The sequence below is a fragment of the Rhinoraja longicauda genome, chromosome 2, assembly GCF_053455715.1.
Source record: "Rhinoraja longicauda isolate Sanriku21f chromosome 2, sRhiLon1.1, whole genome shotgun sequence".
Taxonomy (NCBI): Eukaryota; Metazoa; Chordata; class Chondrichthyes; order Rajiformes; family Arhynchobatidae; genus Rhinoraja; species Rhinoraja longicauda.
Window position 1 is genome coordinate 112,822,457 of NC_135954.1, and position 18,373 is coordinate 112,840,829.

The 18,373-nt window shown below is 52.7% G+C and overlaps 1 protein-coding gene across 1 annotated transcript in view; it reads right to left on the bottom strand.

Annotated features, from left to right (window-relative positions):
- Window positions 1-2,527: 2,527 nt before the first annotated feature.
- The window catches only part of arhgap39 (Rho GTPase activating protein 39), a 418,854-nt gene continuing 403,008 nt past the window's right edge, over window positions 2,528-18,373 (bottom strand). The window contains 3 exon segments of the mRNA XM_078426200.1: window positions 2,528-8,982; window positions 9,792-9,845; window positions 9,847-9,962. Of these exon segments, the coding sequence (XP_078282326.1) occupies window positions 8,788-8,982; window positions 9,792-9,845; window positions 9,847-9,962 (365 nt within the window). The 3' untranslated portion in view covers window positions 2,528-8,787.

Consider the following 18,373-nt stretch of genomic DNA (forward strand, 5'->3'; position numbering starts at 1 on the left):
AGGAATAGGCCATTCGGCCCTTCAAGGCTGTACGCACCGCCATTCAATATGATCATGGCTGATCATCCACAATCTGTTACCCGTTCCTGCTTTCTCCCCATAACCCTTGATTCCGTTAGCCCTAAGAGCTAAATATAACTCTCTTGAAAACATCTACTAAACATCAACTGAACTACAAACTTTGAGCTACCTGGATTGCATTAGGGACTTTGGGTTTGCTTTGATTTTGCACTCCATCGGATTTTATTGAAATTCCTTTTTTTAAATTGTTAATTATATTATCTATTCTTCTTCTTTGAGGCAGCAGGCCCTGGAGCCAGTGCAATATGCTGTAGTATTGGGCTGTGAGGTATCTATTGAGGTACTGTGTTTACAAACCTGTTGTGCTGTTGCAAGTAAGGACCTCATTGTTCCGTTTTGGTACATATGGCAAATGACTTGGGCTGCAACCCTTCCCCAGACTGATTGTAGTGGGGGTGGTGGTAGAGGGAAATCTGGAAGAGAGAGATGGGGAGGGGGAGGGGGGACAAAGCCTGGTGAGTGATAGGTGGATACAGGGTTTGTTCTGAACTCAGCAATGGTGGAAATGAGAATTGCTCCTCCTACTCGCATCAAGGCTGGTGGTTGATGTTATGATCAGTTGGCATTACACTCCAGCGCAGCTTTCTCCAGGGGATGCCCAGTGCAGGAACCAGCTACATGGCAGAACCGGTCCTCAGGGGCGTTCACCGTCTCCTGTCCCCCGTCTCTCCCCCCCCCCCCCCCCCCCTCCGTTGCTGCTCGTTACTCCAGCCTCTCCCTCCTCTTCTGACGTGGGACCAAGCATAAATGGTGTCAAGTTAGGAAAAGGGGACGTACAAGGAGATCTGGGTGTCCTAGTGCATCAGTCACTGAAAGAAAGCATGCAGGTACAGCAGGCAGTGAAGAAAGCCAATGGAATGTTGGCCTTCATAACAAGAGGAGTTGAGTATAGGAGCAAAGAGGTCCTTCTTCAGTTGTGCAGGGCCCTAGTGAGACTGCACCTGGAGTACTGTGTGCAGTTTTGGTCTCCAAATTTGAGGAAGGATATTCTTGCTATTGAGGTCGTGCAGCGTAGGTTTACTAGGTTAATTCCCGGAATGGCGGGACTGTCATATGTTGAGAGACTGGAGCGACTAGGCTTGTATACACTGGAATTTAGAAGGATGAGAGGGGATCTTATCAAAACGTATAAGATTATTAAGAGGTTGGACACGTTAGAGGCAGGAAACATGTTCCCAATGTTGGGGGAGTCCAGAACAAGGGGCCACAGTTTAAGAATAAGGGGTAGGCCATTTAGGATAGTGTTAATGTGCGGTGATCGCTGGGCGGCGCGGACTTGGTGGGCCGAAAAGGCCTGTTTCCGTGCTGTATATATATGATATGATATGATATGATTTAGAACGGAGATGAGGAAAAACTTTTTCAGTCAAAGAGTTGTGAATCTGTGGAATTCTCTGCCTCAGAAGGCAGTGGAGGCCAATTCTCTGAATGCATTCAAGAGAGAACTAGATAGAGCTCTTAAGGATAGCGGAGTCAGGGGGTATGGGGAGAAGGCAGGAACGGGGTACTGATTGAGAATAATCAGCCAAGATCAGACTGGCGGTGCTGGATCGAAGGGCCGAATGGCCTCCTCATGCACCTATTGTCTATTGTCTAAGTTTCACAATCTCACCCACTCTGTTGGGGGGGGGGGGGGGGGGGGGGAAGGGGAACATTTTCGGCCTGAAAGACACAGCGTGTAAACTCAGCCATCGACCACCCGTTCACACCGGCTCTACGCTGTCCCACTTTCCCCACCCACTCCCTCCACACACTAGGGAGGGTACAATTTACAGAGGGACGATTAACCTACTGACTCGCACGTCCATGAAACTGGAGCGCCCGGAGTTCACCCACGCGGTCGCAGGGAGAAGGTGCCAACTCCGTGGTCACACTTTGTGTGTGTGTGTGTGTGTGCGTGTTGGCTTTGTTCAGCAGCACCTGCTCTCCGGGAGGGAGGGCTCGCCTTCTCCGCGTCGTTTGGGTTTGGCTTTGGTTTCCCCTCTCTCCGCGGATGCTGCCCGACTTGTCGAGTGTTTTGCTGATTTGACCCCCCGGGTGATTTGATTTGATCCCTGGCTGACTCTACCCCCGTCGGCGGCGGAGAGTGGGGTAACGCAGAGAGAGAGAGAGAGAGAGAGCAGCAGGAGGAAGGTTTATTTTTTGGTAACTCTTTGTTTTATTCGTTATTCACACAACATGGTGCCTCTCTCTGCATTTCCATGCGTTATAATTACAGTCAGGCTGTCACCCGCCCACGGCTTTGAAACCCCTATCCGTTTGGGGTGACAAGAGATTGTGTTACAAACATCCCCTCTCCCCACCGTCTCTGGGTGAGGAGGGGGTGAGGGGGGTCGGGGTGGATTTACACCTGTGCCCACCCCCCCTCCCCAACCCTGCTTATTTAGCCCGTGGAAATGCCAGCCGTCACCCAGCCGAATAAATAATAAATCTCAACTCTTCAAAGTCAACATATAAAACCGGAGAGAAACTTTACAGCGAATTAAAACACAAGAACATTTACAAAGGTTTACATGTGTAATCCAAGTCTCCTTTTAGAAAAGCAAAAATCCAATCCCTTACATGCAGTCAATGTGCTTCCCTGTGGTTTCACAACCCTTCACAGGGCGAACCTGTGTGTTGTGGTTGTGTCTTTTTTTAATTAAAAAATCTCGTTTTGTACAATGAAAGCCGAGAGTGGCAGCGTGGCACAGCACGAGAGACAGGCCCTTCGGCCCACCGTGTCCGTGCTGACCCTTTTTTTGTTTTGGTCCATTTTAACACACACCAATCCCGCGTGCGAGGAAACTGGGGAGTGCCCGGGGGGGGGGGGAGAGAAGGCCACGCAGGCCTCGGGGAGAAGGGGCAAACTCTGTAGAGGGAGGCAGGCAGCACCTGTGGTCGGGATGGGAACCCGGGTCTCCAGCCGGTCAGATTGGAACTTCAAAGAGGGTGGAGATTTGGGCAGAGTATCCCCGCGTGTTGATGTGAAGATTGAGAAAGGGGAGCAAGGGGTAGGGGTAGGTAGGGGTTGACTGGGGTACCTGGGTGTGTGGAACAATTGAGAAAGAATCATTGGGGCGTCTGCAGACTGAACGATGGTGGTGGCTGTCTGTACACTGTGGGCTGGGAGTGAAGCTGGACGGTGCCTGTACACTGTGGGCTGGGAGTGAAGCTGTACACTGTGGGCTGGGAGTGAAGCTGGACGGTGCCTGTACACTGTGGGCTGGGAGTGAAGCTCTATCCCACACACACTCACTATCCCACACACACTCACTATCCCACACACACTCGGCACAATTTACAGAAGCCAATTAACCTGCCAACCCGCACGTCTTTGGAGTGTGGGGGAGAAACCAGAGCACCCGGGGGGAAACCCACGCGGGTCTTTCACAGGGAGAGCGTGCAAACTCCGTACAGACAGCAGCCGAGGTCGGGATCGAACCCGGGTCTCCGGCGCCGTGAGGCAGCGGCTCTACCCGCCGCGCCACCGCTAAACCTTCCTCCAACTCAAGAGCCATCATCGTCAAACGTCACACTTCCCCCACGGAACAAAGATCACATCTGCCAATTTGACCGGGTTTCCAGTTGTGTGAAAAGATGTTGATTTAATGAAACTTCAAAGGGGTGGGTTTGGGCAGAGTTCGTGGGGCATTCATCCCATTGGCAGCGCCACAGATGCTGGGCAGAGGCTCTGGTCTGGGGTCCAGCAAGTCGCCACATGTAGAGTTTGGGGAGTTGACACTAACGCCTAGACCTGGCAGGGATACAAAGCACCTCCGCCCGGCGGCCTCCACTTTGTCCCTGCGCTCCAGGCAAGGCTGTGGCTGGCACCAATGGCAGACAATGTGGTAAAGGAGGTGTACGCCTCGCCTCACTTGCCTTCATCCTTCATTGAGCGCAAGAATCAGGAAAAATGGACACAGAATGCTGGAGTAACTCAGCGGGACAGTCAGCATCTCCGGGGAGAAGGAATGGGTGACGTTTCGGCTCAAGAGCCGAATCTGAGTCTGAAGAAGGGTCTCGACCCGAAACGTCACCCACTCCTTCTCTCCAGAGATGCTGCCGGACCCGCTGAGTTGCTCCAGCATTTTGTGTCTGTCTTCGGTTTAAAAACTAGCATCTGCAGTTTCCTTTCCTACACATAAGAATCAGGCAGCTTTATAACAAACAGTCCGATTAGGCCGTGGGCAGAGTCCTGGTCGCCCCATTACAGGGAGGATGTGGAGGCTTTGCAGAGGATGCAGAGGTGGTTCACCAGAATGCTGCCTGGATTAGAGGGTTTCAGCCACAGGGAGGAGGGTATTAGATACAGGGAGAGGTTGGACAGACTTGGGACTGTTTTCTCTGGAGCGTCAGAGGCTAAGGAGAGACCTGATAAAATTATAGACAATTATGAGGCAGAGAGTTAGGGTTGACAGTCAGAACCTTCTCTTGCCGGCGTGGAAATGTCAAAGGCTGGGGGGGGGGGCACAGCTTTAAGGAGAGAGGGGCAAAGTTTAAAGGAGATGTTTTTTTTACAAAGGTGGTAGTGGGTACCTGGGACAGGCTGCCAGGGGGTGGTGGTGGAGGCAGATACGATGAGGCCATTTAAGAGGCGTTTCGATAGGCACATGGGTGTGCAGGGAATGGAGGGGTGTGGATCACGTGCGGGCAGAGGGGATTAATTTAAGTTGGCATCATGTTCGGCACAGGCACTGTGGGCCGAAGGGCCAGTCCCCGTGCTACAGTGTTCTGGGTTCAAAGAGAAAAGTCGTTTGTGTGTTGAACATTTGATCTTTCGGCTTTGAACACGGATTTTGAGTCGTTTCCAATCTGCTCGTTGCTCCCACCACACAATAATTAAACTCCAAGTAACCTCTGAGGCGTTGAACACGTCGTCTAAATCGTGGTGGCTTTACCCGAGACGGTGAATATAGATCGCGTACACATTTCATGGTTTCACACCGCCAGCCATCCAAAACAGAACCTGACTTTGTGTGGGGGTGTGTGTATGTGTAGGGGTGTGCGTGTGTGTGAGCGTGAGACACGGTGTGGAATGAGCACACACTGACACCTCATTTCCACCTGGAGCATGCATGTGTAAACCTCAGGTGAGAGGAGCAAAGGTTTAAAGGAGATGTGCGGGCATTTCTTCTCACAGCGAGGGCGCTGGGCTCGTGGAACGCCCTGCCAGGGGTGGTGGTGGGGGCAGATACGATAGTGGCGTCTCGGAGATGTTTGAACAGGCACATGGATAAGCAGGGAATGGGGAGACATGGATTATGTGCAAGCAGATACACAGTTTGGTCTCGGCAGCATGTTTGGCACGGACAATGTTAGGCCGAAGGGCCTGTTCTTGTGCTGTACTGTTCTATGTTCTAAATGGGCATTGACTGATTCATTTCCATGTCATTGGTGCCTTAAGGGAGACACAAAATACTGGAGTAACTCAGAGGGTCAGGCAGCATCTCGGGTGAGAAGGAATGGGTGACGTTTCGGGTCGAGACCCTTCTTCAGGCTGAAGGTGACGTTTCAGGTCAAGACCCTTCTTCAGAGTGGCAAGGTTTTGCATTCTGTGCTGATACTGCTGTAAATCTAGGCTCGGCATTCTAGAGAACACAGTGGCAACTCAGGCCCACAGCTTTAGATTTGTTAGCTTTTAGAGATACAGAAACAGGTTCTTCGACCCACCGAGTCAACGCCGACCAGTGATCGCCCTGACACTAGCACTATCCTACACACACTAGGGACAACTTTCCCGAAGCCAATTAACCTACAAAACGTGTACGTCTTTGGAGTGTGGGAGGAAACCGGAGCACCCGGAGAAAACCCACGCAGGTCACGGGGAGAACGTACAAATTCCGTACAGACGGCGCCCATGGCCAGGATGGAACCCGGGTCCCTGGGCGGTAAGGCGGCAACTCTACCGCTGCGCCACCGTGCTGCCTACGTGATGTCTCGATTGAGAAAGGGAACATGGGATACGGGTTCACTGGGGTTCAATGTACCTGGGCGTACGGGATAACTGATAAAGAACCATGTATTGATGAGCAACAGTATCAGGAACAAAGGGATTGGATTGGAATGCTTCAAGAAATAAACTCAGATTACTTAGAATTGAGAGCTCAGCAAACCTAGCCCACAGCACTGGAACAGTGGGTGGAAACTAGAAGTGTTTGGAGATGCCCCAAGGGTGTAAGGTTCTCCAAATGCCTGTGCTTTAAGAAGGAACAGTGAATGGGCACACTTGGTTGCCAACAGTGGGTCGGATGTAACAAGTCCCAGTTCTTTCAGCCGAAGTTGTGACATTACGTTACAGTTGTACAAGGCACTGGCAAGGCCACACTAGGAATACTGTGCTCCAGGTTTGGTCACCTTGCTGAACGATGGAAAGACACCTCGAGAGGTAGCCCAGAGAAGACTCACGAGGGCGCTGCCAGGAGTCGAGGGGGAGGTTGGGCAGGCAGTGTATAAGTGAGGAGAATATTTCGGGGAAAGGCTAGGCAGGCTAGGACTTTATTTCCTGGTGCCCAGGAGGCTGAGGGGTGAGCTTACAGCGGGGGATAGACAGGGAGAACGCACAGAGCCCTTCATCCATTCGGCCCGTGAGGTGGTGCTGGCTTTAAGGGGAAGCCCTTCATCCATTCGGCCCGTGAGGTGGTGCTGGCTTTAAGGGGAAGCCCTTCATCCATTCGGCCCGTGAGGTGGTGCTGGCTTTAAGGGGGTGCCCTTCATCTATTCCCCTCCCCACAACCCTGCCCAGACCTCTTGTTCCCGAATGCCACGATCCACTCTCCCTCCACCTCTGCTGCAGACCGTGCAGCCCAGACCACGACCTCCCACTGCGGAAACATTTCCCGTGCTGAGTTTGGAGGCGTGAGACGGAAGGGCAGATCGGATTTCATAAACCGCGGCGATTCAGCGTAGGTCAGGTGCTGGGCAGTCCCGGTGGATCTACCATTCTGCTGGGCCCTTGATGCAAGGGGGAGCTGTGGTCAGCTTCTGCTGGCCAGGAACCATCCCTGGAAACACAACACAGGTTTAGGGGGCACGGTGGCGCAGCGGGTAGAGTTGCCGCCTCACAGCGCCCGAGTCCCGGGTTCGATCCCGGCTGTGGGTGCTGTCGGTACAGGTTAATTCCCGGAATGGCGGGACTGACGTATGTTGAAAGACTGGAGCGACTGGGCTTGTTTTCTCTGGAATTTAGAAGGATGAGAGGGGATCTTATCGAAACATATAAGATTATTAAGGGATTGGACACGTTAGAGGCAAGAAACATGTTCCCAATGTTGGGGGAGTCCAGAACAAGGGGCCACAGTTTAAGAATAAGGGGTAGGCCATTTAGAACGGAGATGAGGAAAACCTTTTTCAGTCAGAGAGTTGTGAATCTGTGGACGGACGCTCCGCTTTCCTCCCCCACTCCAAAGACGGCTAACGGCTAACGGGCTTGGGTACAATTGTAAATCGTCCCTGGCGTGCGTAGGATAGTGTTGTTGCGTGGGGATCGCTGGTCGGCGCGGACTCGGTGGGTTGAAGGGCCCGTTTCTGCGCTGTATCTCTAAACTGAAACTAAACACTCACCCCTCTACGTTTAATTGTGCTTATTGTCCCTCTGGACGGGACATCCCGGCACGCTGCCCCCCATGTGCACCTGTTGGACAGGCAGCGACCAGATGGGGGGGGTTGCAAAGTCTGACGCAGTTATGGCTTCTACTCATTAAACAACGGGAGGAAATCGCAAAGTGAACAGTTTCTTTTCAATTGTAGAATTCATTTGTGACTATCGGTGGTTGTGGGGGGGGGGGGGGGGGGGGGGTTGGCGGGTGGATTTGTGCCGTGTGTGATGAGTCCCAGAGTTTGCGCATGCGTTCTGGGCACCCGCCCTCAATGTTCTGTGCAAAGCCACGAAGCTTTCAAACTCCTCCCAGGAGATCACATCACATTGAGAGCCTGAAACTGGGCGTCGCATCGCCGCCAGCAGCCAGCAGCAGGGCTACGGGCCGACTACTACCGGGCACCTCGCTGTTGGCAACGCCGCACTTACTAGACGCTCCCAACAAGCCGGGCTGAAAGAAGACCCCGATTATTTCCAGAGAGAGAGAGAAAGTATGGCAGGGCAAAGCAACTCGTGTTAAAACAACAAAAACAAAAGGGAAGTTCCACATTTTGAACCTCGTAGGTGCGAAGGTTAAAACGACATAAGGCTTCGAGTATTCTCGGCTAAAATCCACAGCGAGACGCGTGGGAGAGAGGGGGAGAGGGGGAGAGGGGGAGAGCAATGGAGGGAAACAGAATGACGGGGCCTTCTCTCCACACGAAGGGGGGTCTTTCGTTTTGCTTTAGCCCTGTAGAATTAAACGCTATAAAAATAAAGTTACTTTATAAAGTGGTTTAAAAACCCAAGTACGAATGCTAAACTAAAAAATAAACTATTAGTAAACTGTGCCACAGATGGAGATGGATCTGGAGATAAATAATGTAGCTTCAAAACCTGCATCAAAATTTACACGCATCACTTTTTTTTTCCTTTTTCCCCCCCTCCCCCTCTTTTTTAAAAACAATCTAGACAACGCCAATCAGTAAGGGACTGGCAAGAAGACCTCAATTCGGTATAAACAAATGCAGACACGTTTGTTTGTTTGTACAAGGCGTATCGCCGTGGTTGTGTATATGGCCTCTCCACTCCTCTCCTCTCCTCTCCTCCTCTTCGCTCCTCTCCTCTCCTCTCCGGGCCTCGTGTCCGGGCTATAGTACATCCTCCATGAAGTTCGTGTCCAGGTGCTGGATAAGCACACGCAGGAATGACATTTCCTTCCGCGTGTTCTCGAAGATGATCCTGGGATTGTTGGATTGGCAGCGCAGGCAGTTGGGGGCCATGACCATGGCGAGGTTGTTACCGTCCATCTTGGTGACCGACACGTTGGCCGGTTGGGCAAACACCTGAGGGAAGGCAGCGTTCAGGAGCAGAGGGAAGAAAGCAATCAATTAGACCAGGAACGTGCCTTTACTCCCTTTTTCCCACTTCATGTCAGCTCTAAGCATTGAAGCCTCACAGTAATATCATCTATACACTAAAACTCTCGTTTGTTTGTTTGTTTGTTCCTGAACTACAGCTAAAACGGTGCACGATAGCACGACAATTTCAGGCCCACCTTACTCACCGTCGTCCCTTTGGTGCTAATGGAAGAAGTTTCATTGAAATCGGTGTTATATTTTTTAAGTTATTCACATTTTAAAGTTTAAATCTATCTCCTAGGGAGGGAGGATAAGGGGGTTTGAGGGCAATGGAGTGGGGGGGAGGGGAGAGGGGGAGTGGGTGGAGGGAGGGAGGGAGGATGGGGGGGCGAGGAGAGGAGGGGAGGGGGGGGGAGGGACAGGGGGGAGGAGAGGGTGCTGCACCAGTGCAGGACAGGTTTGGGCCCAACGGGTCCACTTGGTCTAGTTTATAATAAATTCATGTTCATAAGTGATCGGAGCAGAATTAGGCCATTCGGCCCATCAAGTCCACTCCGCCATTCAATCGTGGCTGATCTATCTCTCCCTCCCAACCCCATTCTCCTGCCCGGTTTGCGGGTGGGTGGGCGGTGGGCGGTTTGCGGGTGGGCAGTGGGCGGTTTGGGGGTGGGCGGTGGGTGTGTGGTTTGCGGAGTGGGCGGTGGACGGGTCGGTGGGCAGTGGGCAGTGGGCGGGTGGACGGGGTGCGCGGTGGGCGGTTTGCGGGTGGATGGTTTGTGAGTGGGCGCTTGTACCTGCAGGAAGCGGATGAGGTAGCCGAGCACCAGGCGGTTGAGTTTGGGCAGCGATGTGAACGACGGCGATGGCAGCCTCCGGATTCTCGTAGTGAGTGATGGACTGCTCGTAGAACTCGTGCGGGATGAGTGGGTCCTCCAGTTCACGGTACCACAGCTTCAACAACGAGGCTGGCGGAGAGCAGAAAACACAAGAGAGAGTGAGAGAGAGAGAGAGAGAGAGGGAGACAGACAGAGAGAAAGAGAGAGGAACGTTCATCTCCGTCTGAATTAACAGTGAAGTACCATCAGCGACTCCCAAGTCTCCAGTTACTCCAGCACTCTGTGTCTTTTTCTGTAAACCAGCAAAATACGGGATGTCCCGGCTAATACGGGACAGTTGGCAACCCGACTCACAGTAAACCTATGTCCCTGGTTTATGATTCCTCTTCTCTGGGTAAAAGGCTGGGCAGTGTGCATTCACCCTATCTATTCCCCTCATGATTTTATACACTTCTATAAGATCACCCCTCAGCTCCCTGCATTCCAAGGCTCCCAGCCTGCCCAACCTCACCCTGTAGCTCAATCACTCGAGTCCTGGTAACATCCTTGTAAATCTCTGCACTCTGTTCAGCTTAATGACATCGTTCCTCTCGCAGGGTGACCAGAACTGAACCCAATGCTCCAAACTTGGCCTTGCCAACGACTTGTACAACTGTAACATCACGTCCCAACCTCTGTACTCAATACCTTGACTGATGAAGGCCAACAAAGCAAAAGTCACTTAAGCAAAACAAAGAGACTCCCTCTGGCTTGAGGTATTGACAGACACACAAACATAGAACATAGAACAGTACAGCACAGGAACAGGCCCTTCGGCCCACAATGTCTGTGCCGAACATGATGCCAAGACCAACTCTTACCTGCCTGCACATAACCCATATCCTTCCATTCCCTGCATATCCATGTACCTGTCCAAAAACCTCTTAAACACGGGGGAAATTCCCATTCTGGAAGCAACTGGAATCATTTGGATGGCGAGGCGGTAGAGTTGCTGCCTCACAGCGCCAGAGACCCGGGTTCAATCCTGACCACGGGTGCTGTCTGTACAGAGTTTGTACGTTCTCCCTGTGACCACGTGGGTTTTCTACGGGTGCTCCGGTTTTCTCCCACACTCCAAAGTCGTACAGGTCTGTAGGTTGATTGGCTTTAAGCCCCTGTCCCACGTGGGCGATTGTTTAGGTGACTACAGGTGACTAGGCTGTCACCACACGGTCGTTGGGGTGTCGCCTGTATGGTCGTGAGTCATCTCCAAAGAGTTGCAGCGTCTTTCTGGTCGCCGCTGAATTTTGTGAAGGCTTGAAAATTTTCGACGACTGTTGGTTTGACGCCAATGAGCGTAGCTTGACGTCTCCTGACGTAGGTGCTGTCGTAGGGTGTCGCCAGGTGACGTAGGTTGTCGCCGGTGCTGACTTCGGCGAATTCCAAGCGTGGACTTGATCTGATCACCCATCAGTGTAATGTGTCCATAAATGATGTTAGGTTTTGCATGTTTCTGCACTTGTATTCTGTTTAAAGTTTGAATTTTAAAGTTTGAAGTTTATTGAAATTTACTGAAGTTTATTACAATATTTTTGTTCGCACTGTGGCATGTTCTTATCAACCTTTAAAAAAAACTGTTTGAATATCAATAAAGGAAATTCTTGACATTTTGACGGAAAATTGATGTATGAAGTTATTGTATTTCAGAGTAGTCTCTCATGGCATCACTTTCAAATGGTCATGATGCAGAATGATTGGAAACTCTGCCGAACACCCCCTTTTATAGGGAAAGTGGGTGAAACGTGAATTGTCTTCAGTTGTCTTCTGTCTTCAGGGTCGTAGCTTGTCACAGGTGGACGTAGGTTGACTTCGGTTGTCGCCTGTGTGGTGGTAGGTTGTCGTAGGTGCGGTCGTAGGTGGACGTCCTACTTGCGACCATTGGGTCGCCGGTTGTGGGTAGCGTGATGTCGACTAGGTGGTACGTTGTTGTAGCTTGTCGTGGGGATCCAGTCGCTGGTTTGTCGGCGACCTGCTACGACTGTGACAGTCGCCTAAAAAATCGCCTCAGTGGGACAGGTCCTTAAGTAAAAGTGTAAACTGTCCCTCGTGTGTGTAGGATAGTGCAAGTGTACAGGGCGATCGTAGGTCGGCGTGGACTCGGTGGGCGCTGTTTCCGCGCAGTATCTCTAAAGTAAAGTGTAAAGTCATGATTTGACTGCTGCGTTTTTCTCTCTGTTTCTGCCTTGCAATCTTCAACCCCCCCCCCAACCCCAACTGGGTCCCGCTCACGTCTCTCCCTTTCCCAGCATGTTTTCCTCAGGTTCCACGACCTGCTGGTCTCCTGTCCCCGAAGGTAGACACAAAATGCCGGAGTAACTCAGCGGGTCAGGCAGCGTCTCTGGAGAGAGGGAATGGGTGACGTTTCGGGTCGAGACCCTTCTCCGTCCGGCGCGGCCTGGAATAGGCTGCGGGATTTTCTCCGCCCGGCGGGGGCTTCAATGTCGAGAACCCCGACCGCCCCGACGGGGCAACTTCAACAGCCTGACCGCGGGAGAAGATGGCAGGGGAAGAGAAAAGACATTCTGGCCTTCCATCACAGTGAGGAGGTGACTGGAGGAGACTCACTGTGATGGATGTTTCTTTTGTTTGGTGTTGGTTTATGACGGCTGCAGCTCGCTGGCAGTCTGTTCGTCTTTTTTCCTTTTTTTTGTTGTGTGTCGGTGTTGGGATGGTTTTTGTTTTTGTTTTTTGGCTGTGTATGTGTGGGGGGGGGGGGGTGGGGGGGGAAACCTTTCCTTTATAGGTCTCTTCCTCACGGTGCGGGGCGCGGCTCGGCCGCGGGCCTTCCATCGCCCGCGGGGCCTTCCATCGCCCGGTGCGGCTCGGCCGCTGGACTTTACACCGCTGGTGCGGCTCGGCCGCGGGACCTAACATCGCCCGGTGCGGCTCGGCCGCTGGACTTAGCAGTGCACGGTACGGCCGCGGGGCCTTCCATCGCCCGGCGCGGCTTGGCCGCGGGACTTTACATCGCTGGTGCGGCTCGGCCGCGGGGCCTTCCATCGCCCGACGCGGCTCGGCCACGGGACTTAGCAGCGCACGGTACGGCCGCGGGGCCTTCCATCGCCGGCTCGGCCGCGGGACTTTTCAGCACCCGGTACGGCTCGGCCGCGGGGCCTTCAATCACCCGGCTCGGCCGCGGGACTTTTCAGCGCCCGGTGCGGCTCGGCCGCGGGGACTGTGCGGGTCGGTCGGGGACGAGCTGTCTGTCCGTGGGCGTGGGGAAGAGAGTGGAAGTTTTGTTGCCTCCATCACAGTGAGGGGGTGTTTGGAGTCACTGTGATGGATGTTTGTGTTGGGGTCATGTGTCTTGTGTTCTTTTTTTTTTGTGTGTGACTGCAGTGTAATTTCGTTCGGTACCTCGGTACCGAATGACAAATAAAGCTCTGTATTCCTCTGTATTCCTGTATTGCATTTTTATTGATTATTCTTATTGGTCTTATTGTTGAACTGCGGGTAATGTTTCATTTCACTGCACATTTATGTGTATGTGACAAATAAATTGACTATTGATATTCAGACTGATGTCAGGGGAGAGGGAGATACACAGATAAGGAAGCATTCGGTGTGAAAACAGGACAAAGGGGATGAAGACAAGGAAAATGTAGAATAGATCTTTGTTAGCTGGGAGAAGGTAACAACAAAGCACACAGAGACAAAATGTAGTCGGAGACAGTCAGACTGGCGGGAGAACTGGGAAGGGGGAGGGGATGAAGGGAGAGTGGGAAAGCAAGGGTTATTTGAAGTTAGAGAAGTCAATGTTCATACCGCTGGGGTGTAAACTACCCCCCCCTCCTCCTATTTCACACACTTTGTAGTTTGCAAATCAGCTTCAGTGCAGTTTCAAAGAGAAACCTTTCACCACCATTCACAAGTGTTTTAATGATGAAGAGAGACAATCACTTTTCCACCATGCCGACATATCCTGAAGTACTTGACGGCCTTTGAAGTACATTTGCAGTGCAGTCACATTGACGATGGGGTTGAGCCTACGTAGGAGTGTGCATTCAGTATTTTTTTGTTCTGTACGTGGGATCACGAGGTGGAACCATAATGTCGCGATACGATACGATACGATGTGATAGAACATTATTTATCCCAGGAGGGAAATAGGTCTTTTGGATGGGCACAGGCAAGAGAGGCTTTTGGATCGGCACATGGATATGCAGGGAATGGAGGGCTGTGGATCATGTGCAGGCAGTGGAGATTAATTTAACTTGGCGTTGAGTTTGGCACAGACATTGTGTGCTGCACTGTTCCAGGTGATGTGTGTGTTAATTCCACCTAGCAGAAGCTTGGGCTCCAGCTAGTGGAAATAGAACATAGAACAGTACAGTACAGGGGCAGACCTTTCAGCCCACAATGTCTGTGCTGAGTTGAATTCATCCCTTCTGTTGCCAACTGTCCCGTTTTAGCCGGGACATCGTATTTTGGGCTAAATTTGTTTAGCCCTTGTCCCATATTAAGCCCCGGGGGGGCGCTGTAGGCCCAGACACTGTAGGCCCGGACACTGTAGGCCCCGACACTGTAGGCCCGGACACTGTAGGCCCGGACACTGTAGGCCTGGACACTGTAGGCCCGGACACTGTAGGCACGGGGGGCGCTGTAAGCCCCGACACTGTAGGCCCAGACACTGTAGGCCCCGACACTGTAAGCCCGGACACTGAAGGCCCCGACAATGTAGGCCCGGACACTGTAGGCCCGGACACTGTAGGCCCGGACACTATAGGGCTGGGGGCCGCTGTAGGCCCCAACACTGTGGGCCCAGGGGCCGCTGTAGGCCCCGACACTGTAGGCCAGGACACTGTAGGCCCGGACACTGTAGGCCCCGACACTGTAGGCCCGGACACTGTAGGCTGGACAGTGCAAGCCCGGGGGCCGCCGTAGGCCCGGAGAGTGTTCGGGGCGCGGGGCTGAGTGTATTCGCCTAATGGAGGTTACATAGCAACTCACCTTTCGGCCCGGGCGGCCGCCATTGGTGGAGTGGGAGCACGTGGCCGCTGGCTGGGTGACGTCACCTTGTCCCGTATTTGGGGGTGAGGAAGTTGGCACCCCTACCTACATGTGATCTAATTCCTGCATATCCAGGTGACATGAGGAGGAATGTCTTGAGCTAGAGGGCATGGAGTCCCGGGAGAATCTCTGCCCTGGAGGGCTGCAGAGACTCGGTCACTGACTGCACTCAAAACACATCGACAGATCACCGAGCTGAGAACCAGCAGACAGGGACATATCAAAGACTAGATGGCCCAGCTTTAAGGTGATGGGGGCCAAAGTTTAAAGGAGACTAGCCGGGCGTTGACCCGTTGGGTGCAAACCTCTCCCGCGGGACCGGCAACGCTCCCCCAACTGACAACCCGTGGACCAGTTGCTAGCCAGGGCCATGGGCGGGCGAGGGGGGAGAGGAAAGGGGAGAGGGGGCCACTCACCCCGGCCCGGGCGGCCATGGCGTTGGCCAGAACGAGCCGTGGACCCGTTGGGTGGAACGTCTCCTGCAGCGGCAGCTCGGCGGCGACGGCCATCTTGTTTGACACTCTGCCGCCGCGCTGCACCATGGGAGGAAGGTCAGGCGCGGGGCACGCCGGGACAGGCGCTGGTCCTCCCGGTGGGGGGGGGGGGGGGAGCGCATTTATTAAAGTTTATTAAGTTAATTGCTTTTAAAATGAACAAAACCTGATCAATCGAGACCGCAGGCGAATGGTGAGTAGGGTGGGCGTAAAATTGTTGCGCTGTTGTGTACTGTTTTGGAGGTATTTCGGGTACATACAATCAAACTAACAAAGCGACAAACAAACAAACAAGATGAGAGTGTTAGTAATATATAGATTTGCGGGAAAAGTCTTTTACACATAGGGTGGTGGGTGCCTGGAACGCACCGCCATGGGTGGTGGGAGAGGCAGATACGATGGTGGTGTTTACGAGACTTTTGGATCGGTACATGAACATGCAGGGAATGGAGGGATATGGATTATGTGCAGGCAGATAAGAGTTGGTCTTGGCATCATGTTCGGCACAGACATTGTGGGCCGAAGGGCCTGTTCGTGTGCTGTACTGTTCTACGGGTAGGGGTCAGGATAATGATGTTGTGGAAATGGTGGGGCAGGCTAGAGTGGCTGAATGGCCATTCCCTGTTGCTATTTAATCTCTGCCTCCCTGCCATTGTACAGTACATAAACCTATCAGCGCTATTTTGCCCTCTAAACCTTTTCATATCCATATACCTGTCCAAAACGTCTTTTAAATGCTGTTATAGTACCTGCCTTAAACACCTCCTTCGGCAGCATGTTCCATGTATCCACCACCGTTTGAGTGAAAACATTGCCCCTCAGGTTCATGTTAAATCTTGACCCTCTCATTTTAAACTAGGGTTGCCAACTTCCTCATTCCCAAATAAGGGACAAGGTGACATCACCGCCCCGCGCCCCACGTGAGCTCATCCAGGTGCTCCCGCTCCAACAATGGCGGCCGCCCGCCCGGGCCGGAAGGCGGGTTGCTATGCAACCTCCGTCAGGCGACGCCCAGGCCTACACTGTCCGGGACTACAGCGGCCCCTGGACTACAGTGTCTGGGCTTACAGTGTCCAGGCCTACACTGTCCGGGCCTACACTGTCCGGGCCTGCACTGTCCGGGCCTACAGTGTCCGGGCCTACAGTGTCCGGGCCTACACTGTCCGGGCCTACACTGTCCGGGCCTACATTGTCCGGGCCTACACTGTCCGGGCCTACACTGTCCGGGCCTACAGTGTCTGGGCCTACACTGTCGGGGTCTACACTGTCCGGGCCTACAGGTCTACAACGCCATCTGGGCCTAATACAGGACAAGGGCGGTCCCGTACGGAACAAACAAAGTTACCCCAAAATACGGGATGTCTCGGCTAATATGGGACAGTTGGCAACCCTACTTTAAACCTCTGTCCCCTGGGCTTTGATTCCTCTACTCTGGGTAGAAGATTCACCCTATCTATTCCGCTCATGATTTTATACACCTCTGTAAGATCACCCCTCAGTCTCCTGCGCTCCAAGGAATAAAGTCCTAACCTTTCCCTGTAGCTCAGACCCTAGAGTCCTGACAACCTCCTGGCAAATCTTCTCTGCGGCCTTTCCACTCTGCACCTTTTCAGGTTAGCTTAGTTTATTTAGTTCAGTTTAGAGATACAGCGCGGAAACAGGTCCTTCGGCCCACTGAGTCCGCACCGAACAGCGATCCCCGCACATTAACACTATCCTACACACACTGGGTACAATTTATATTGAAACCAAGCCAATTAACCTACAAACCTGTTCATCTTTTTGAGTGCGGGAGGAAACCGAAGATCTCGGAGAAAACCCATGCCGGTCACGGGGAGAACGTACAAACTCCGCACAGACAGCACCCCCCTAGTCGGGATCAAACCCGGTTCTTGGTCCTCCAAAATATTCCAAATGGAATTTAAACGGGAGGTGGCGGAGTGTGGACTTAAGCAAGAAGGGCTTCTTGGAGAAGAAGAGCTGCCTTAAATGTGGTTGCGTCTGGTTGAGTAACTAGAGTAGGGTGAAGACTATTCCATGCTCTGGAGCTGCAAGCACTGTAAGGCAGCAACTCTACCACTGCACCGGCGCTAGTCAGTGATGTGGCGGCCTGTAATGGCCCTGTTCCGTGCCTCTACCCGGCAGGCAAGGAGATAATCCCCTCCGGGAAGGAAAGAGTTATTTCAGAGGCAGGAATTCAAGAGCGCGGCAGGAATCCTAAGCAGCTTCCTAACTAATGGCAGCATCGCCATACTGTTACTTAATGTCCTCACATGCAAAACTGGCTTCTCCTGCGCTAATGGCCTCCCAGGGGGGAGGAACATGCCAAAAGGTGTCTTCTATTTAATTTGTTAGAATGACAACAAAGCACAGAGCCTTTAACAGTGCAGCAGAGGGGAAAGCGATGTGAAGCCGTGGCCTGTTCCCATCCCTTGCAGGCTGATGCGATAAGCATCCTCGTCTCTATGCTGCCGGTCGGTGAATGATTGCCGGCAGGGGCAATCTATTCTGGAAGGCACATTCTGCCTTCCCCCCCTTTTACCCCCCCCCCCCCCCGCTCCCCTCCCTAGTGAAGGCACCGTCTCCGCAGGAGTTGCACTGCTGCCGTTTCCAGCTGCGGTCTCACCGCTTCCCTCCTTTGATTAAGCTGGGGGGATGGAGACACCGAGAAAGAGTTTGGAGAAGGGTCCCGTCCTGAAACGTTGCCTGTGCACGTTCTCCAAGGATCCCCTCTCTCTCCGGCCATCCCCTACCCTAGTCGTCGTACTAGTTTCACTGTCGTCCTGCTGACTTTCTCCGCCTGTCATCCACCCCACAGCCAACAATGGACCATATTCGTTGTTTTTTTGCATATCTTTCATTCATTTGTTCTCTATATCTCTCTAAATCACCGTCTATATCTTTCGGTTCTCTTTCCTCCGACTTTCAGTCTGAAGAAGGGTCTCGACCCGAAACATCACGTGTTCCTTTGTCCAGAGATGCTGCCTGTCCCGCTGA